General features: G+C 45.0%; 1 protein-coding gene across 2 annotated transcripts; it reads left to right on the forward strand.

Annotated features, from left to right (window-relative positions):
• The first annotated feature begins 6,674 nt into the window (after positions 1–6,674).
• Positions 6,675–19,744, forward strand: LOC105073775 (group 10 secretory phospholipase A2). Of its 2 annotated transcripts, none has more exons than XM_074346315.1 (4): positions 6,675–6,833; positions 10,060–10,210; positions 11,899–12,005; positions 19,538–19,744. In XM_074346315.1, the coding sequence occupies exons 1-4, from the start codon at positions 6,755–6,757 to the stop codon at positions 19,678–19,680; spliced, it is 480 nt and encodes a 159-aa protein (XP_074202416.1). In that variant the 5' UTR covers positions 6,675–6,754; the 3' UTR covers positions 19,681–19,744. The 2 variants fall into 2 exon arrangements, with proteins under 2 accessions (XP_074202416.1, XP_074202417.1); XM_074346316.1 differs by lacking the exon at positions 19,538–19,744 and adding an exon at positions 12,716–16,904.
• The last annotated feature ends 962 nt before the right edge of the window (positions 19,745–20,706 follow it).

A 20,706-nucleotide genomic window follows, 5' to 3' on the forward strand; every position in this document is an offset into this window, starting at 1 on the left:
GGAGATGGCTCGCACTCTGTCTGTGGAGTTTGTACCTACTTTTACTCTAATCTGAGCACCCAACCCCCATATCTCGTGGCCTTTCTCTTGCCTTTCAATGTATCTCTCTAAATAAATACACCTTTACTCAACTGTGGCTCGCTCTTGAATTCTTTCCTGCACAAACCCAAGGACCCACACTTGGTGGACACGTCCCAGGGGCTCAACCGTAGCCTGGGACACGGCCTTTCTCACACCCACACCCGTTTTTCCTGCATCACTCCTAGAAGAATGTTTTCCCCTTAGGGTTGGAATTCTGAAAATTTGTTTCATCAAGCTGGTAAAACCAGTTTTGGATTGTCAAATGAGCCTCATCTTGGGCATTTTTCTCCATTCTAGTGAATATTGTGGCCATGTAGTATTACAAACAAAAATCATCTTTTAGGCTTTAGTCCTGGAACCAGAACTAAAGGTGGTCCAGTTTTGTAAGAACCATCTTGAAGGCCTATTTTTAGGAACTGAACTTTTGTTCCCCGTATCAGTCAATTAGAATAGTGCACCTTCTTTCACACACACACACACACACACACACACACACACACACACACACACACACAGGCAAACACAATAAAAGCCCAACTGATGCAGGAAAATGGATGCGGGGCATGAGGAGGGCCATGTCCCAGGTCTCCGTTCAGCCCCTGGGACATGATGTGGGTCCTTGGCTTCACGCAGGAAAGAATTCAAGAGCGAGCCACAGTTGAGTAAAGGTAGATTTATTTAGAGAGATACATACTGTATAGAGTGTAAGACAAGAGAAAGGCATGGAAAGAGGTGTGGGAGTTGGGTGCTCAGGTTAAGTAAAAGTTGGTACACACCCCATAGACAGAGGGCGGGCCGTCTCCAAAGAGAAGATAGTGAAAAAGGGCCGCTAGGCATGGTGTTGTCAGTTTCTATGGGCTCAATAGCTTCACAGGCCTACAGGTGGGATCATTCCAACTGCCCTGGGGAAGAGGCCGAGATTCCCAGGAACTGGACCACTGCCCATTCTTTGGCCTTTTGCAGTTAGCCTTAGGACTGTCATGGTGCCTGTAGGCATGTTATTTATCACATTGTTGCAGTGAGCGTATAATGAAGCTCAAGGTCTACTAGAAGTCAAACCTCTTAATCTTCAAGGCCAAGTAGGAGTTAAATCTTCTACCATTTTGGTGAATCTTCCACCATTTCGGTGTTAAATTGCTATCATTCCTTGAGTGGCCGTGCCCTGCCTCCTTCCCTCCTGTCTCACAACCAATTCCAAAAGGCTCAAAGCCAAACCAATTCCAGAAGGCTCACTCTGGTACAAATAGCATAAAAGCTGATACATGAGGAGTTTCATCCCTTTTACCTTCCCTTTTATAAAACAGCTCTGGTTGAAAGATAGTGCTATAATTTAGGGAGCCGTTAGGGGCCATTGTTCTCCCGTTTTTAAGGAATACTGAGATTAAGCTATATTACAATAAAATATCATTTTTTTCCTTTTCATAACTAAAAATTTCCCATTTCTGTAAAATACACCCTAGGGGGCTACAAGATGCAACAGAGCTCTGGTTACCTATTATTACTTGTTCATAGCCAGTGTTGTCAAGTATCAGGCAAACAAACAAACAAACCAGTGCAAAGTGGTTTCTCAGTATCACAGTTCCCTTAATCCAAAATGGAAAACCCCAACCAATGCTCCGCTAAAAGGTGAAGCCAAATGCAATAGGGAAGAATACCCTGGTGTTGTCCCATGCAAGCTCTGCTACTTAATCGGAGATGTCGCAACCAGCCAATGCCTTGTTTCTTTCACCACAAAATCAAAAGCACTGTGGGCCAATAGCAAGCCCTTGGGGCAGTCCCTGATATGAAGGTGCTCGGGCAGCTGCTGAATAAGATCTTAAGAGCCACCACTGGCCAGGGGTCCATGTGCCACGAGCAAGAGACCTTCATAGTTGCCAAAACTGTTACCAAATCAAACTTGGTTCCCTTGCCTGACATGCAGCAAAGCCAATCTACTGACACCAGGTTGTGGTGAAGGAAAGCACAGCGTTTATTGCAGGACCCCAAGCAAGGGCGTGGGAGACAAGCCTCAGATTCACTCCAACTTGGTCTTTGAGCTAGGGATTTTTTTTAAGGTGAAGAACAAAGAGGCTGCGATTAACCATTGTCTTGTGATGCTTCTGTGACATTTCTTGTTTTGGGTGTCAAGCTTCTCTGGACAGGTGGTTCATGGCTCTGGAATCTGTTAGCTCATCTTGCCCTGGAGAAACAACCTGAGTTTTTACATTAACAATGATATCTATGAGAGCAATGTTAGGCATCAACAATATTATCAACAACAAACAATTTTAGTTACCTGACTCCGGTCAATTAGTGTTCAGTTAGCACAGGATTGAGATCAGAGGGGTGAGAAATGGAATACAATTTTGCAGAGAGAGATGAATCATAAACTCAGTAATGGAACTTGGTTTTAGGCGGACTTGCCTTCATCTTTCCACTGTTACTCTTACATCTAGAAAAAGTCATATATAAATGTACCTATAACCTTCCCCCTTTTCTTAAACAAAACAGGCCCTACTAGATGTTCTACTTTACAATTTACTTTTTTTCACTTCACAGTATATCCTGATGACTCATAGCTATCTGCAGAGTTCTTTCTCATTAAAACTGTGCAGTTTCTTACAGTATTTGTCTTCCTCCATATGACATTTCACTTAGCATGATACCATCCAAGTCCATTCATGTTGGTATAAATGGAAAAATTTTATTCCATTATTCATATATATATATATGACTGAGCAGTATTCCATTGTGTGTGTGTGTTTGTGTGTGTATACCACATCTTCTTTATCCATTCATCTGTTGATGGACACTTAGGTTGCTTCCATGTACTGGCAATTGTAAATGATGCTACTATGAACATTGGGTGAATGTATGTTTTTGAATTGGTGTTTTGGGGCTATTTTGGATGTATACCCAGGAGTGGAAATACTGGGTTATTTGATATTTCTATTTTTAGTTTTTTGTGAAACTTCCATACTGTTTCCACAGTGGCTGCAAAAATTTACATTTCCATCAACAGCACACAAGTGTTCTCTTTTCTCCACAACCTTGCCAACATTTGTTATTTGTGTTCTTTTTGATGATAGCCATTCTGACAGGTGTCAGGTGATAGCTCATTATGGTTTTGATTTGTATTTCCCTGATGATTAGTGATGTTGAGCATTGTTTCATGTGCCTGTCGGCCATCTGTATTTCCTCTTTGGAAAAATATCTATCCAGTTCTGTTCATTTTTTAATCAGGTTTTTTTTTTGATATTGAGTTTTATGAACTGTACACATATCTTGGATAATAACCTCTTATCAGTCATATCATTTGCAAATATTTTCTCCCATTCAGTAGGTTGTCTTTTGTTTTGTCAATGGTTTCTTTTGCTGTGCAAAAGCTTTTAAGTTTAATTAGGTCCCATTTGCTTACTTTTGATTTTATTTCCTTTGCTTTAGGAGATGGATCCAAAAGAGTATGGCTATGATTTATGTCAAAGAATGCTGTGCCTATATTTTCCTCTAGGAGTTTTATGGTTTGCATTCTTGCATTTAGGTCTTTTATCCATTTTGAGTTTATTTTTGTATATGGTATGAGAAAATATTCTAATTTCATTCTTTTACATGTATCTGTCCAGTTTTCCCCAGCACCATTTATTGAATACACCGTCTTTTCTCCATTGTATATTCTTGCCTCCTTTGTCATAGATTAATTGACCATAAATGCATGGGTTTGTTTCTGGGTTCTCTGTTTTGTTCCATTGATCTGTGTGTCCATTTTTGTACTAGTATTATTTGTTTTTGATTATTGTAGCTTTGTAGCAATAGTCTGAAGTCAGGGAGCGTGATAAGCTACAAGGATATATTGTGCAATGGAGAATAAAGCCAATATTTTATAATAACTATACATGAAGTATAACTCTTAAAAATTGTGAATCACTATTTTATACCTGTAACTTATATAATATTGTACATTAATTATACTTCAATAAAAAAGTCCTGTTTCTTATTAAAACTTATAAAAATTGTAAGGTTGTACCCTATTGATAGGCATTTATGTTGTCTCCATTACTTTGCTGTTACAAAAGTTAAAATTTAATAGCCTCAAGCCTATGCCATTTTAATTTTTTTTTTTGCCAGGATATTTTTGTGATAGATTCTTAGAACTAGATTCCTGAATCACGAAGTAAACACATTTATTTTTATTCTATACACATTAAACAACAGTTCCCCTCTCCCCCCTCCCTGCAGCCCCTGGTAACCACATAAATCCAAAGTTTTTAAAAGAACTACAAAACAGAAACCCCAAACAGATGGAAATCTTTATCCTTATACTCATGTCTCTGAGTTTTCAGAATTATATCAAGATAGTTTTTCAACAGATGAATTTTATTGAATGAAAGTTTATGAATCTGGTTTTAATTTTAAGTTTTTTCTCTGAAGCACAAAAGTTTAGGTTCTCATAAAAATTTGAAAAATAAAAATACAAAGATAAAAATAAGAGTCATGCAATTCATCCAGAAGATAACCAGTAACCATTTTGATATGTTTCATTCACTTTTTCTATTTTCCTTCCTCACTCCTCTGCCTGTTCAAGAGAGAGCCCCATGTATGCACATGGAGTAGGCAATATATATATAGATATGTTTATATATGGCTCTCTCTCTGTTGTATGGTCTGTAATGTGAAGGTAGGATCATACTGTAAATTTCTTTTCAAAGCATTTTTAAATGGGCCATTAAATGTTCTTCAAAAACACTCTATATTAGAACGGATGCATATGAAATTCTCATAATTTAACTCCCTTTTAATTGTTGGATATTTAGGTTGTTTCTAGGTTTTTGCTGTTTGTTTAGGGTCAACTTTGTGTATAAATCTTCTCTGAGGAGTTTATTTTCTTAGAGCTATTCCTAGAAATGGGTTGCTGAGTCAAAGGGTGTGCCAGTCTGTACTGGGATTCACTGTACTATTATCTGTGGTTTTATGAGCTGGAGAAAGTGCACAGATTCACACCATCCCCTGTATGTACAGTTATTTTATCTTCTACTCATAAAAGAGCACCCACTTCCATCACATAGAAGAAATTGTTTCACTCACCAAACATATGTAGCAACCTCTTGTCAATAGACCAGTATGAAACACAAAGATGTAGTTAGACTGAGACCAACACTAGGGCACAGTTAATTGATACGCTTAACCCATCCTTAGGAAGGGAAGTGATTTGGCTCCATTCACATTCTGTCACATCTCCTCATCTCTCAGCACATTCAACGGAGGCACCTCTGGACCAGACTTACAATTTAGGTTATTATAAATATGTTGATTGAGGACAGAGTATATCATTAGTATATTTGGTGATGATCTCAGTGCTCCAATTATCTAACATAATTGGGAACAAATTATTCTGTATAAATGAGTTTTGCAGATGATTGAGGCTAACAGTTAAAATGGTAAAGTTTGAGGTGCAAAAGTTCCAGTATTAAGAATAGATTTCCTGCCTTCTTAATTATAATGGACCCATCAGTGTAAATGAGTTTTCCTCCTGGCATATTGATTGGGGATTTCCTTGAAAGCAAAAGTTTTTGTCCCTAGATTTTTGTGGGATACTTTATTCTCCGTTGCCCATGGGGAGACATTCAGAAGAAAGAAAATGTTTTTTACCCCATGTTTTGGAGCGTCTAAAACCCATAATCTGTGTGGACAAGCTTTAATTGGACACTTGTATGCCAGGCTGGCCAGTGCTGGGCGACCAAAAGGAGAGCCCCAGGTCTTGCCTTGAAGAGCGCACTCCAGTGGGGAGGCAGTGACTTCAGAGTCACTGATGCCTGATGAATAGCCTGATGCCTCAGGTTTTCATAGAAGGAGGCAGACAGAGGTCTGTCATCATGTAGAAGTGAATTTGAATCTGGGTTCCTCTACTTCTTGGTTCTTAGCTTCTCTGAGCCTCAGTTTCTTCCCATGAAATGGGGATATGAGGGGTCTGAGGTTGTGGTAAGATCATGTACCTGATGCCCTTAGGGCCCTCTAGCAGGTGAGAGGAGACATCACTTGGTTGCTATTACCTTTAGGGGTCCTGGAGGTGGAGATGGGGTGGGGGAGTTGCTCCAGACGCAGCTGCAGCCTCGCTCCCCTTTCCCACCGCCGTAGCGCTGTCTTTTACTGGAACTCACTCTGTGACTTTGAGCAAGTCAGTTTCTGACTATGGTGGTGGTTGCGGATGGGCAACGGGTTGCAGAGAGCTGGTTTCAGAGGTATCAGGGATGCCACGCTTCCCACATTTAAAAAGTTTAGATCATTTCAGTCCCTCTTCCTCGTCCAAGTCTTCTGTTGGACGCCCAGGTGAGCTCTGAGAGGGGCCCGCAGGTAATGATAATATGAACCGAGAACCTGGCATTTACTCCGTGACCCGACCTGTGCTAAATCCAGGGGGACACCTCCGAAATTCTCCGCAGCCCCCAATCCGAGACATCCGGGGTCGGGCTGTCCCTGTGGGCCCCGCGCCCATTCAATGCCTAAGATGTCGAGGTCGGCGCGGGAGACACGGCGCCGCCCGACGGGCCGCCCCTGCGGGCCCCGCCCGGCCGGCGGGAGAGCTACACCAGGGGCGGGACGGGGCGGGGCCGGGCCGGGCGGGGCGTCGGGCAGGGGGTTCGGCCCGGGCTCGGTGCTACACTGGCCCGCCAGACCGTCCCACACCTGCCACCATCCGATGGGTCCGCTGCCTTTGTGCCAGCCAGTAGGGCTGTCGCTGCTGCTGCTACTGGGACCCGTACTCTGGCTCAGCGCAGGTAAGTGAGGGATGGACCTCCTCCGAGGACCCGCGAATTTCTGGGATTCCTCCGACCCTCCCCAGAAACCCTGCCTTCCTACCCCTCTGTGAAGACTCGAACTCCCAGCCCTCCCAGGGGTCCCAGGAGCCCCATGGCCCCCAGCCCTCCTTTCTGTGGCATACAGTCACATTGCTTCCCAACCTCCCGGGAACCCTGTCCATCCCCCTCCCCTCCTACTCTCCTAGAGCCCCTACTCATTCCTTCCAGGGCCCCAGAACTAGCCCAGCCCTTCCCTGGGTGTTCAGTGTCCACCCCAAACACCCTATCTGCTCCCTGTCACCCTCTGCAGCGATCAGACCTCCCCACCGACCTGGCCTGGGGTCCCATGAACTGACCCTTCACTCCACCTGCCCCTGGGGTCTGCAGTAGGACTGCCAGGGGGACACCAGAGACTGGATGCATCAGGGGAAGCAGGGGTTCAGCTCCCACTGGGATCGGGGAAGGACATGAAGTCGCCTTCTCACCCATCTCTGGGGGGTCACCCTTGGAGAAGTCCCCTCAGCAACTGCCCACTTTTGGGTGCCCAGACACCCTCAGGGAAATACACAAGCACCACAGGCATGGAACACCCTCAGCCTCACCTGGGCACTCAGGACAGACTCACACAGACACAGGCAAAGACATCCGGAGAGGAACACACACACACACACACACACACACACACAAACACACACTCTGGGATACTGAGATAGCCCCATATGGACACACACACAAAATGCATGCACACACACACAAACATACATACACACCCTCAGGCCCATAGGAGGCCTGGACACCCTTGACACGCCCCACAGAGGCTGTTGTGGGCAGACAGAGCAAACAGCCCCTAGAGTGACCTGCCCCACCTAAGTTGGCACAGAGGGAGTGTTTGCCTTGGTTACAAACCCAATGCTGGGTGTCTGCCCATGCCTGGGTTCTCCATAGGGCTGAGCCCAGGATCCTAAGATGCCAGAGTGTGGGTCAGGACAGTGTCGAGGGGCCCTCTGGGGACAGCTTTGGGGTGTGGAGTGAGGACCAGGGTCCAGCCAGATATGCTTAGACTTGGAGTGTTCCATGGGGCTTGTTGGACCCAGGGTTTTCTGAAAGCCTGCCGCCTGTCAGGGCATCCGGAGCTGCCTACAGCAGAGATCTGTCCAGGTGGGAGGGTCACTCCTATACAGTGGCACAGTGTGACAAGGGCCACATGGGGGTGAGGCAGATTCCAGAAGGAGGTGATGGGTGAGCTGGGTGAGGATGGGGTGAAGGCATTTGCAGCACAGTGTGTATGTGATGGGAAGTTTATCAGGAAGAACAGGAAATGATGAGCAGGGTCCACGTGGAGGGACTGAGAGAGGATACTGGAGAGATGGTGGGGGTTGGCTCCTGCAGGGCCTCTGGCTCAATGAGGACCCTGAACTTTTCCTGGAGGAGGATGGGAGCCTCGGGTGGTTTCAGCCAGCTGTGAGCCAAGTCTGAGGACCAGTCATCTAGAGAAGGAGGCAAAACTTCAAGCTTTTTTTTTTTGTACCTTGTGCATACTAAGCATGTACTCTACCACTAAGCTATACCCTCCCTCCTCGAGGCAAAACTTTAAACTCTAAACTTGTTTTTTACGTTTCGTTTTTATTCAACTCATCTCTAGTCCCCTACACCAGTATGTTACTTTTGTCCACTGAGAGAAAAATAAAATTGGACTTGATTTTGGCCTAGACCCTTCAAAAATGTCAGTGTGATAAAAACTTGTTCTGGATAAAAAGAATTGAAGGTGGGGCAGGGTGTAGCTCAGTGGTATTAGCATACACAGGTTCTGAGTTCAATCCCCAGTACTTCCAGTAAACAAACAAAGAAACAAACAGAACTCCCCCCTCCCTACCCCCCCCCCACCAAAAAGACGTGATAAAGATGTGAAAGAGACATGATGATTAAAGGCAATGGATAAATCGCCTCTGGAGCCTCAGTCTGGGAGCAGTGGGTAGAGATCAGACTCCCAGGAATCAGGCGGGGCTAGGCATGAAGTTTTGCTCTGTAGCTCACCAGCACCTTGACCTGGGGTGGATCCTTTTGCCTCTCTTTGCCCACAAGACAAGGTGCCTCTGCTGTTGACAACAATGTTGCCTGTGACTTGGGGAGCACAATGCATGGTGTAGGGTGAGGTTCCAGTGACAGCAGCTTCTTACTGTGGCTCCGATTGTGGTTTTTGACCAAACATCAGAGTGGACTCATGGCCCTCACCAAAATGAGGAGTCGGTCTGGGGTTCTCTGATGCCCAGGTCACAGCGGGTTTGGATGCCTCTTTGATGGCTCTGTCACCCTGGCAGCCCTCCTTCCCATGCTGCTATTGGGTGGGGAAGAGGGAGCCCTGGTTTGGGAGTCAGAAACCTGGGTCTGAGCCCTGATCAGGTGAAGGTTCTTGCTGGCTGTGTGACTGTAGGGGTCATCCTTCTCGCCTGGGCTTCCCCTTTCTCGCCTGGGAGATGCAGGGGTTCCAGTTGTATCAACTGTGTACAGCTGTGTGTCAGAGTCACATGCAATCCAGAGAAATGGCTGGGATGGGGCCACAGGGCCTCCCCGTGTGGAAGGAAGCTATACCTGGGCAGTGACAATAAGAGGAGAGGCAGAGAGCCCTAAGCCAGAGTCTAGAGGGGCCTAGTCGGGGTGGGGGAGACCCAGGGACAAGGAAGCCCCCGCAGAGGACCCCTCCTTGATGGCAGGGACCCTATTCAGCTCATCTCTGATGTTCAGTGCCCAGCACAGGTGACTGGACAGACATATGATGCCTAACTTGCAATCAGATTGTATTTAGAGGGCACAGGATTGGGAATCAGGGCATTCCAGGAAGAGGGACCAGCCTGTGCAAAGGCCCAGTGGTATGATCTTTCAGACACCATGTCTCTGTGACTTGTTTTCTCTTTCAAGGGCTGCCTTGAAGATATTGATGATAATAGTTAGAGCTCATTGGATACAGGGTGCTTTACATGCATGATCTCATTACATTCTATGGAGTGAGGTCACCTTGTCCCTCTGTTTTACAGATGAGGAAACCAAAGCACAGAGAGGTTGAGTTGTCCAAGGTCACACAGCTAGGAAGTAGGAGAAAAACGATTTAAACTCAGATAGTTATGAAGGCCCTTTTCAGAGTAATACCCTTCCCCAGGGCCAGGGCAGCCCCGACCTGCAGCCTCAAACCTTTGTTCCCTCCCACCAGCTTCCCAGAGGTCACATGTGCACCGACGTGGGCTCATAGAACTGGCAGGGACTGTGGAATGTGCTGGCACCCGCTCCTCCATGGCCTATGTGAACTACGGCTGCTATTGTGGGCTGGGCGGCCATGGCCAGCCGCTGGACGCCGTTGACTGGTGAGTACTTGCTCGGGCTAGAAGGCCTCCACCCCCTGGGGTAGTTAAGGCCTATGAGGAAATATCCAAAACTGGGGCTGGGGTTTAGACTCAGAAGATCCCAGGATGGGTTACCACCCTGCAGGTGTAGAACCTCCTGGGTGACATGCTGGTGAGGACAAACCTGGTGCCAGCTGCCCCCCAATCTGGCCATGGAGTGATTACTTTAGCTGAAAAAAAAATGACATGACATCGATCAGATATGCACCAGAAGTGTTCTGAGAACATTAAAGTGAGGCACAGACAGATCAACTTGTCTGGTGCCACACAGAGAGGATGGGGTGGAGGCTGGGATTTGAACACAGGCAGCCTTGCTGGAGCCAGGCCCCTCGTCACTGCCCTCTACTACCGTGTGGAAAAGGCCTGTTCTGTGCAAGGCTGTGTGCTTAGATCTTTCCATGACTTCCTCTCATTTGCCCTTGCGGCCGTCCGTGCAGGCAGGTTCCATGGCTATCCCCATTTTACAGACGAGGCCACGGAGGCTGAAAGCTACTCAGCCCATTTCCACATTGTGCTAGTAGGCATAGAGGGCAGAATTTGACTGTCCCTTCCCTAGCTTGGAGGGTGTAATCGTCACTGACAGGTCTTTATCCAGCCTCGTGCCTTCAAAGCCCCTGCCCTCCCACACTCTGGTTGTCTGGTTCCTGCACATCTTTCCAGATGCAGCCCAGGTGTCACCTCCTCTAGGAAGCCTTCCCTGAAGCCCAGCTGGGCCTGGTACCTCCTCTGGCTCCCAGAATCCCATCTCCTTACCCAACATCCCAGCACTTCTTGGCACGCATGTGGCATCTGGTGGCTCATCTGCCTCCCCCACCAGACTGGGGCTCCTTGGGGACAGAGCAGAATCTGACTGATGTCGCCCTGCCAGACCCCACTGAGGGTTCGACATGGTGTGGGGCTGATGATTGGGTGGAAACAGTAGCTCTGAATGATTGCATGACGGGCAGATTTATAGATATCTCTAGGTGTTTCTCGGGGAACTTGTATGTTGTTATTATTATTATTACTATTGTAACTGGGGTCCTATCATGTGGCAGATCTGGGGCTGGACTCTGGTGACCCTGAGGGGAACAGGACAGAAATGGCCCTGCCCTCACAGAGCTCTGGCCAGGAGGACAGATGTTAATCAGTCTTCTCCCTAATTAGGGTCTCATCATAAACCTGTCCCGAGGCAAGGAACCTGGTTTTATGAGAGGGTGTGATAAGGAGACTGGCAGAGACTGGGGAGACAGGGGATCTGGATGGCATTCTGAGGAAAGGGGCTGGTGCTTGGACAGAGACCTAGAGCAGGAAGAGTGGGTAGGAAGTTCTCCCAGACAGAGGGCAGAGCGTGGGCAAAGTCAGGAGGCAGGGAGGGTGTGGCTTGCTCCAGGAACAGAGAAGAGACAGTGAGGCTGGAGCTCAGAGACTCAGAGAGTGAGGCATTCAGGGGCCAGGCTCGAGTGTGGCCAAGGGATGGAGGCAGTACAGGACACACTGGGGTCAGCAGAATTATTTCCCAGGATGGGGATTCTTGGGGACAAAGCTTGGACCAGAAAATGCTGTCACCCCGGGGGTCCCCACCTGCCCATAGTTCCGGCACAGGAAGATGGCCAAGAGAGCATCCCTGCCTTCACCCACCTGCTGGTCTGCCTGGCCACCATCCACAGGTGCTGTCATCACCACGACTGCTGCTACAATCGTGCCGAGGATGCTGGCTGCAGTCCCAAGTTGGAGCGCTACTCCTGGCAGTGTGTCAATCACAGCATCCAGTGTGGTGAGTTCCCAGCATTAGACACAGTAGCAACCAGCGGCTGGAGCTTAGAGGGGCTCCCAATTATAGGCAGGATCTCTCGCCCATCTGCCCCAGTCTCTACCATGCCCTATTGTCTGTCTGACCTTCAGGCCAAGTGTCAATTACCATATTTCATTTCCCTTGTGCTGTTGATTTTGTTATGGAAAAGAAATATTTCTATCAAACCTAAAGAAACAGAAGGTAGACCGAAAGGCTGAATGCTTGGAGCAAAATGGGAGTGGTGATCCCATTTATTTGTCAAGTTGAAGAGTGCACCTGGCTTTGACGTCTCTCCTTTGCTTCACTCATTAGCACTACCTGCCACAGGGGACAGCTGAGTTTGCAATCCCTGGCCTGGTGGTCAATAGCTTAGTCAGTGATTCAGATTCAGGCCCAGCTCTGATCTCTCAGAGTCTCAGAAGTTTCCTCATCAGTAAACTGGGGGCAGAAATCAAGCCAGCCTATTGTGAGGATGCAATGACAGTGTCACAGGGCTTCATGCATAGTAGATGTCATTAAATGTCTGTTGACGAAGTGACTCAACACAGAACCTCCGGTGAGGGTGACCAGGTACCCCTCCACCGAGCACAGGATTTGGAGGAGTATGTGAACACTTACTGAGTAACCCTGAACCCCTCAAAAAGAAAGTGGTTTTCAATTCTCTTTTAATCCCTCTTATTTTATGAAATTAGGAGAAAGTCTCAGTTCTGTGCAACTTTGCTCTAACATCCCTGGAACTCTGGCTGATCCTTTTCAACCCACAGAGTGAGTTTCTGGTTTACAGCCTTATTAAAAAACAGTTCTATTTCTAAATTTAGTTCTGGCTTAAAGAAAATCCTTCATATCTATCTATCTACCTATCTGTTTATCTATGTCTTTATCTTTAACCACAAGCAGCATATATTTAATGAGGATAATTGTAACACAATCTATTCTAACATCAGCGTACATTTTACATGACCAGCCACTTCCGAAGTTCAAAGAAAAATAAAACTGCAATGAAAAATGTTGTGTCTCTCAGGGCAAACTTTCTGATTTTTAAAAGAAAGCAATAGCGGGGAGGGTATAGCTCAGTGGTAGAGTGTGTGTTTAGCGTGCACGAGGTCTTGGGTTCAATCCCCACTACCTCCATGTAAATACATAAATAAACCAAATTTCCCTCCCCTCCCCACCCCAAAAAACAACAACAAAGCAATAAGAGGAGTGAGGCATTTCTTTTTAATATTACTTTCTGATGGATGGTATTTTCTGTTTAAAGTTTCCTTTCAAATAAATTTAAAAGCTGAATCAATGGGAAAAGCCAGAAACTGAGTTAATAGTAAAGGCACAATGTAGGGAGGGCTAGGGTTTGGGCAGTAAGACTCCAAGTTATCTGAGGAGCCAGAAATGACACAGGCAATTGGTTCCACAAGTTTTTTAGGTTTTACTTTTTTTGGTGGGGTGGGGAGGAGGAGGTAATTAAGTTTGTTTGTTTGTTTGTTTGTTTGTTTTGTTTGTTTGTTTTTAGAGAAGGTACTGAGGATTGAATCCAGGACCTTGTGCTTGCTGAGCATGAGCTATACCCTCCTCCTCCTTTTTTTTCATTAGTAGAGGTGATTAGTGTATCTCATTGTGGTTACGATTTGCCTTTCCCTAGTGAGTAATGATGTTAAGCATCTTTTCGTGTGCTTTTGGGCCGTTTTTGTATCTTCTTTGGAGAAATATCTATTGAAGTCTTTTGCTCATTTTTAATTGAGTTGTTTGTCTTTGTGTTGTTGAATTGTAAGAGTTCTTTATATATTCTGGATACTGGGCCCATTATACATGCGATTTGCAAATATTTCCTACCATTCTTTAGATTGTCTTCTCCTTTTCTTGATAATGTCTTTGATACACAAGAGCTTCAATTTTGATAAAGTCCAATTTACCTATTTTGTCTTCTGTTGATTGTGTTTTTGGTGTCCTATCTAAGAATCTATTGCCAGATCCAAGGTCATGAAGATTTACCTCTGTTTTCTTCTAATAGTTTTATAGTTTGAACTCTTAAATTTAGGTCATTGATCCACATAGAGTTAATGTTTGTCTGTGGTATGGGGTAGGGGTCCACCTTCATTCTTTTGTGTGTGGATATCCAATTGTTCCAGCACAATTTGTTGAAGGGACTCTTTTTTTCCCTATTCAATAGTTTTGATACCCTTGTTGAAAATCACTTGGCCTTAGATGGGTGACCTCTCTGAGCCTGTTTCTTTACCTGGAAGATGGGTGTTGCAAAGAAGAAAGAAGGATTTAATACGTGATAACCAAATTGGACTGAGGTTGTTACTTTCTTCCTTCCCCTCTCCTCCATCCTTCATCCTTATCTGAACCTCTCTCTGACCCCCACTACCTCCATCTGAAAGAATTGAGGATCTGGTATGACTTGCCACTAAAACCCCAGCTTCTGCAGACTCAGTCTACTTTAGAGGAAAAGGAGCTATCATAAGCTGACTTAGAAGGATGTCCTTAGAGACGTTTGGTTTCTCAGCCATATCTTGGTCTGAATTAGGAGTTGGCATAGAGCAAGGCTGTATTAATATAGAGACATAACATCAATGTTTAGGACTAAGAGTCATCATCTCTCTAACCATCTAATGAGAGTTGGGGAAAATGAAGCCCAGGGAGAGAAGTGACTTTCTTAACGTGGTGGTGAGAAACCCATTTCTGGACTTGTTACTTGTGCCCAAGCTGCCCCCTTCCACTGTGGGCAGAGAGGAGGTGAGGTGGGCTTTGAATGGGAAATCTGTTAAAGATCTTTCTTTCTTCCCTTCAACCTGTATGTCCTGCCTGCCCCTAACCCTGTAAAAATCATGTTTGTAGACTATTTCTTGGTGTGTCTGCTGGTGGAATCTGTGCCTGTTGACAGAACTACCCTCCCTAAACCCAACGAAGAGAACCAAAATATCTATTATGCATTTTTGGCTAAAAATATTCTCTTATTCTGTTTGGAGATATTCTGAACATAGTTGTTGACTTAATTACAGGTGGGGCCCATTTTCCATTTATGGGCCTGACTTAAATATATTTTAAAAAATGTTAAGCATATAATAATATTTGCTGGCCGGCCTTTATTTTAAACTTAACCCTGGGGAGCTATGTTTCATTTGAAGCTTGTTTTTTTTTAAGTTCATGTAACTTTTTATTTTTTTTAATTTCCTGATAACTATTTTTTAAAAACTTTTTTATTGAGTTATAGTCATTTTACAATGTTGTGTCAAATTCCAGCATAGAGCACAATTTTTCAGTTATACATGTGAAGTTTTTATTATTCTTGAATAACGTGAGGCTGTTGGGTTCCCGAGGCCATGGAGCAGTGAGACCAAGCTTTGCTTTAGAAAGAATCTTTCTTGCTCAGGGAGAAGGGATGGGAAAATAAGGGAAGCACAACGATGGGTCAGGAGATGCTGGGCTGGAATCCTGGCCCACCACTTCTCAGCTCTGAAGCCTGCCAAGCCTCACTTTCCTCATCTGTAAAATGGGAATAATAAAACTGGTGCTAGGTTTCTATAAGAATAGGAAATGATGTATGGCTTTTCTGTATTCTCCCAACAAATATTATGGAGAATCTGCTCTGTGCTAGGTTTTGGGCAAGACAGAGAAGCAAGGCTCTGTAGTATAAAAAGAGGAGAGCGAAAAATAGTGTCTGTGCCAACCGCAGTGGATTATGATACATCCTACAACATGGATGAATCTTGAAATCATGAAGCTCAGAGAAAGAAGCCAGACAAAAAAGGTCACATATTATATAATTCTATGTATATGAAATGTCCAGAACACTTAACTCCATAGAGACAGAAAGCACAGTAGTGGGGGGAAGGTATCGCTCAGTGGTAGAGCGCATGCTTAGCACGCACGAGGTCCTGGGTTCAATCCCCAGTACCTCCTCTAAAAATAAATAAATAAATAGACCTACTTACCCTGCTCCCCCAAAAAAATTCTTAAAAAAAAAAAAAAAAGAAAGCACATTGTCGTTCGTTGCCAGGGACTCTGGAGAGGGGGAGAGGGGAAGAGGGGAATAGGGGAGTGACTTAATATGTGTGGGGTTTCTTTGGGGGTGACAAAAATGTTTTGGAATTAGATAGAGGTCATTGCACACCACTGTGAATGTACTAAACACTACTGACTTTTAACTAGCTCCTGCTAAGTTTGGCATCCTTTCCTCCAGATTTGTGTGTGTGTGTTTAAATAAATAAATAAGAAGAACAATCAGATCACACTACATACATTTTATGTTTTTTTTCACGTAATATTATGTCTTGGACATCTTAGAACATCTAGGTTGGTCTCATTCTTTTTAAACTAGAGCATCATCTATGGCAGAGTGTCTCCAGCCTGACACTGTGGACATTTTGGGCTGGATGATTCTGTTGTGGGGGGGTTCCTGTGCATTGGAAATGTTTAGCAGCATCCCTGGTCTCCACCAGCCGGATGCCAGGAGCAATGTCCCACACCCCACATGTGACAACCAGTGACGTCTGCAGACGCTGCTAAATGTCCACTTGGGGACACAATGGCCCACAATTGAGAATGACCAGTCTGTGACAGGAATGTACCTTATTTTGACCGCTTCCCCATCAACGCCTGTTCACAGCTGCAGAGACCATGTCTTGTTCATAAGTCGGTGTGCACTTGTGAGACGGTTTTGTAGCACTGGGTCCTAGAATTGTTGAGTCAAATGGTGTATTTGAGGTGCCTCTAGAATTTATATGTGGAAACAGCTGAGGGGCAGCTTGGAAGGAGGACTAGAGAATTTGTCCTGAGGGCTATTTACACAGCAAGGGCATTTAAAAAATGTAAATTGTGTTGGCTGTAGAGGCTGGGGAGGGGCTAAAGGGAGCCCTGGTAAGATTAGGGAGGAGGAGGGCCACCAAAGCCCCCACATGCCCCCTCTTTTCAGCACTGTCACTGCATGGGACAGATACTTTAAATCTAACAAATAATGGAAACAAACCTTTCAACTAAACCTTGAAATAGCTGCCTTTCAGATTTTGTTGAGATTGGTTTTTCCGTGATGAAAACGCCGTATGGCTCAAAGTAGAAAAGTTTCAAATTACAAAAATGTAAAAGTTTTATGGAAATAAAGCTGCCATAGACATTACCCAGACAACCACTTGGTTAACCTCCATTTTTTCTTTTTGGGAGGTGACTTTTTTTGGGGGGGGGGTCGTTTTTGCGTGCATAATTTATTAAAAAAATAGCAGTATGTTTTGTACCCCTGATTTTTCTCTTAAGTATAAGCTGTTTCCCATGTCATTAAAACTCTATTAAACAATCCTGTTACAAACTTGAATTTGTAAGGGCGGGCGGGTGCCCTGAGTTGACACCCCATTCCCTTCCTGAGGACAAGCCTTTTGAGGCCTGGGGTCAGGCAGAGCTGGGCTGGGGCCTCAGTCCCCATGCCCCTTCCTGGATCTCTCTTCTGTAAGGTTGGGGTGCTGATGGCACCGCCCTGAGTGGATGGGGTGAGATGGGGACCTAAGCCAGCCCTTCCCATAACTGTACAATCAATGCTGGCTTCCACGTCCCCACTTTTTCTGTTATCCATTTAATGAATTATAACCAAGGCAGTTTGCAGTGATTAAACACAGGCTTTTGGCGTCGGGGGTGTTTGTGCTTTGTCCTCCCTCTCAGCAGTTTCCCAGAATGTGGAAGCTTAATAAATGAATTTTACGTGAGAAAGACTTTCCCCTTTCAGTCCTCTGTTAATTTTTCCAGTTAGGCAAGGAGGAAGTATCAGTGGCGTGATGATCTGGCTGTTACAGAGGGTGAACCTCTCTTACATGTGCTAATCTCCCCTTTTTAACCAAGACACCCCAATTTGGGGGCTTATAGCCTTTCAGGTGGGCAACAGCATCTAAGCAGACTTTGATGAGAACTTTATCTTCACTGGTTTTTGTTGTTGCTTTTGCTTGTTAGTTTTTGAATCAATTTTTAAAATGTTTTATTTTGAATCCTTTTAAAAAACATGTGTGGTGTAAGCTTTAGGTTTCCCACTTACATCAGTGATAGCATATACTTAGTGTAATCGAATGCTATTTAACATAATTAAACTATAATTTATTTATTTAATAATTGACTTACTATTTTAAAAAATGAAGGGATTTAAAGCAATCGTCTTGAAGCTGCCATGTGCCTGAGTTTGGGAAACGCTATGTGCAGTCATGCAGATAAACACTTTAAATCCTGGCAGCTCACTACAGGGCCTAGGGTTCCCGCCCCCTGCCTCTGCCTTACACCCCTGCTCATCACCCTGTCCCCTCCGTCCCCTCTGGTGCTGCCACGCTCTCTGAGTGTCGCCCCGAGGGAGAAGCTGATGAATTTTCTGACTCTCTTGCTCCAACTTGCTAGGACCTCCAAGGAATGTGTGCATTTTAAGGGGGGATTTTTAAAGATCAGTTCGCAGCTTAAGGAGGTCGGCTGTAGCTCCTGAGCGCCTACTGGATGCCCTGCATTTTACCGACTCTTTTCATTCTCCCAACAGCCCTGAGGAGTAGGTACTGTTAGCATCGTCACGTGGTCTCGTGGCAACAGCCTGGGAAAGATGAAGTGATGTGTCCAAGGTACATAGCTACTCTATCCATGGCCGAGCTGGCGACCTCCAAAGCTCATGCTTCACTGGGCCTCTGAGAGGAATTTGGAAGGATTTACTAGTGGGTCCACTCCATCATTTATGTGAATAATTAAAAACCCGCAGTCAAAAGCAGGTGACATATCCACAGCTGTTCTATCTTCTAGATGAATAAGATACAACTTGAAGATCGCAAACTCTTTCCATCTCAAAGTAATGACTCTGTAGCCATGGGATTCCCAAGGCAGAAGGAGATTTACCTTTGGGTGGCAACCTCTGCATCTCTGTATGAAGTGGGCCCAGGATGGAAGGGAGTATGGAGTACATGATTGGCACCTAAAACAAGCTGTTTTCTTGGAGGAGCATCTGAAAGAGACTTAGAGAGGGGCAGAGAGAAGCAGGTGGAGCTGATGCTGATGGAGTGCATGTCCAGGGCCAGACCCCCGCCGGGCCCTTTACACAGGCTTTCTCACCCAGGCGTCCCCATAAACCCGCAAAGTGAATGGGGCCTGCATTTTAAATGAGGACTTGGTTCAGATAAGATCACACAGCTAGGAAATAGCAGAGCAGTGTTCAAAACCAACCAACCAACCATGGATGGTTCCCAGGCATCTACTGCTTGTCTAAATGGATCCTCAAATCCAAGAGTGTAATATTGATGGAGAAGAGAAGCCAAAAGTTCATATGCACTTTGGACTCTCCATGTCTAAAGACTTCCCTGGTAACTTCAATTTCCTTTTCTGTAAAATGGGGCAAACATCACCTCCCTCTGGAGTTGCCATGAAGATGGAGATCACATGGTGAACCATCAGTGTCACCTAGATGTAATCACGACCCTTCCCTCTCTGCCCCCAGTTTTACTCACTTCCCCTGTGTTTATCCTCGAGTCTCTGCAAATCCCTGCTCTAACCTGTTTCCCCGCTTCTTCTAGGACCAGCGGAGGACAAATGCCAAGAACTCATGTGCAAGTGTGACCAGGAGGTTGCTAGCTGCTTAGCCCAAACTGAGTACAACCTAAAGTACCTCTTCTACCCCAGTTTCTTATGTGGGACGGACTCACCCAAGTGTGACTGACTAGCCTGACTTGAAATGTCTTTTTTTGCACTAGGAAATAAAACTCCTTTTTGCTGATCAACAACCTTATTCAGTTCTTTGCAGGAGGGGACTGAGGCCAAGTGTTAAAGCCGCAACCCTTGTGTTTGCTTTCTCTCCTGTCCTGGAACTTGGGGCTGGAACCAGTTTGGTTTCCAGTTTAATTGATGTCAAAAGTCCTATGCCTATTTTATAAAACCACAACTGTATTTATGACTGTATTGGGTTTGATACCATTTTTGAGGTTTAACCTTTATGAAAGGGCTGAGCTTTGTCTTCTAACCTGCTCCCGAGGGCAGTAGTCAAAAATCAACAAACACTTACCTTGCACCTGGCCGTGTTCTAGGTTCCGGGCTGAGGCAATAAACAAAGACAGCCACACGGTGCCCACCCTTGTGAAGTTCAAGTCTAGCAGTTGTTAGCTCAAGAATCTTCTTCCCTATCCCACTCCACTTTTAACACCTAAAATTTATTTCCTATTACAAAGGTCGTACATACTCATTGCTTAAAAAAAAGGAAAATAGAGAAATATAAAGGAGAAAAGAAAATTACTTCCCACAGTCCAGAATAACCATTCTTAGCATCTTAGTGTGCTGCCCATCAATCTTGTCCATAATGTTTTAAAAATGTAACTGAGATTATATACCTTATGATTTTCATAAGTTTTTTTCTATTTCTCCATGTCTTAAAAAAAAAAGTCTCTGGAAACTTCACTTTAAAGAGTTGTATTAGATACTATTTTATAGATTGCTAGCTTTTGGACATAGGTGGTATTATTTCCTATAAAATTCAATTATTGTTGTGATGAGAATGCTTGGGATTAAGTCTTCTCTCCCCCTCACCATTCCCACCATTTTATTATTCCTCAACTGCTATTTGCAGAAATGGAATTTTTGCATCAAAGAGCCTGAATATTTTAAAGATGCCTCACTGTGACAGACCCCAGCCGGCTATGACTGAGCGGGTCCAAGGGAGGAGGGGCAGCCGGTGGCCCTTGCTCTGATATGC

The sequence above is a fragment of the Camelus bactrianus genome, chromosome 18 (assembly GCF_048773025.1).
Source record: "Camelus bactrianus isolate YW-2024 breed Bactrian camel chromosome 18, ASM4877302v1, whole genome shotgun sequence".
NCBI lineage: Eukaryota > Metazoa > Chordata > Mammalia > Artiodactyla > Camelidae > Camelus > Camelus bactrianus.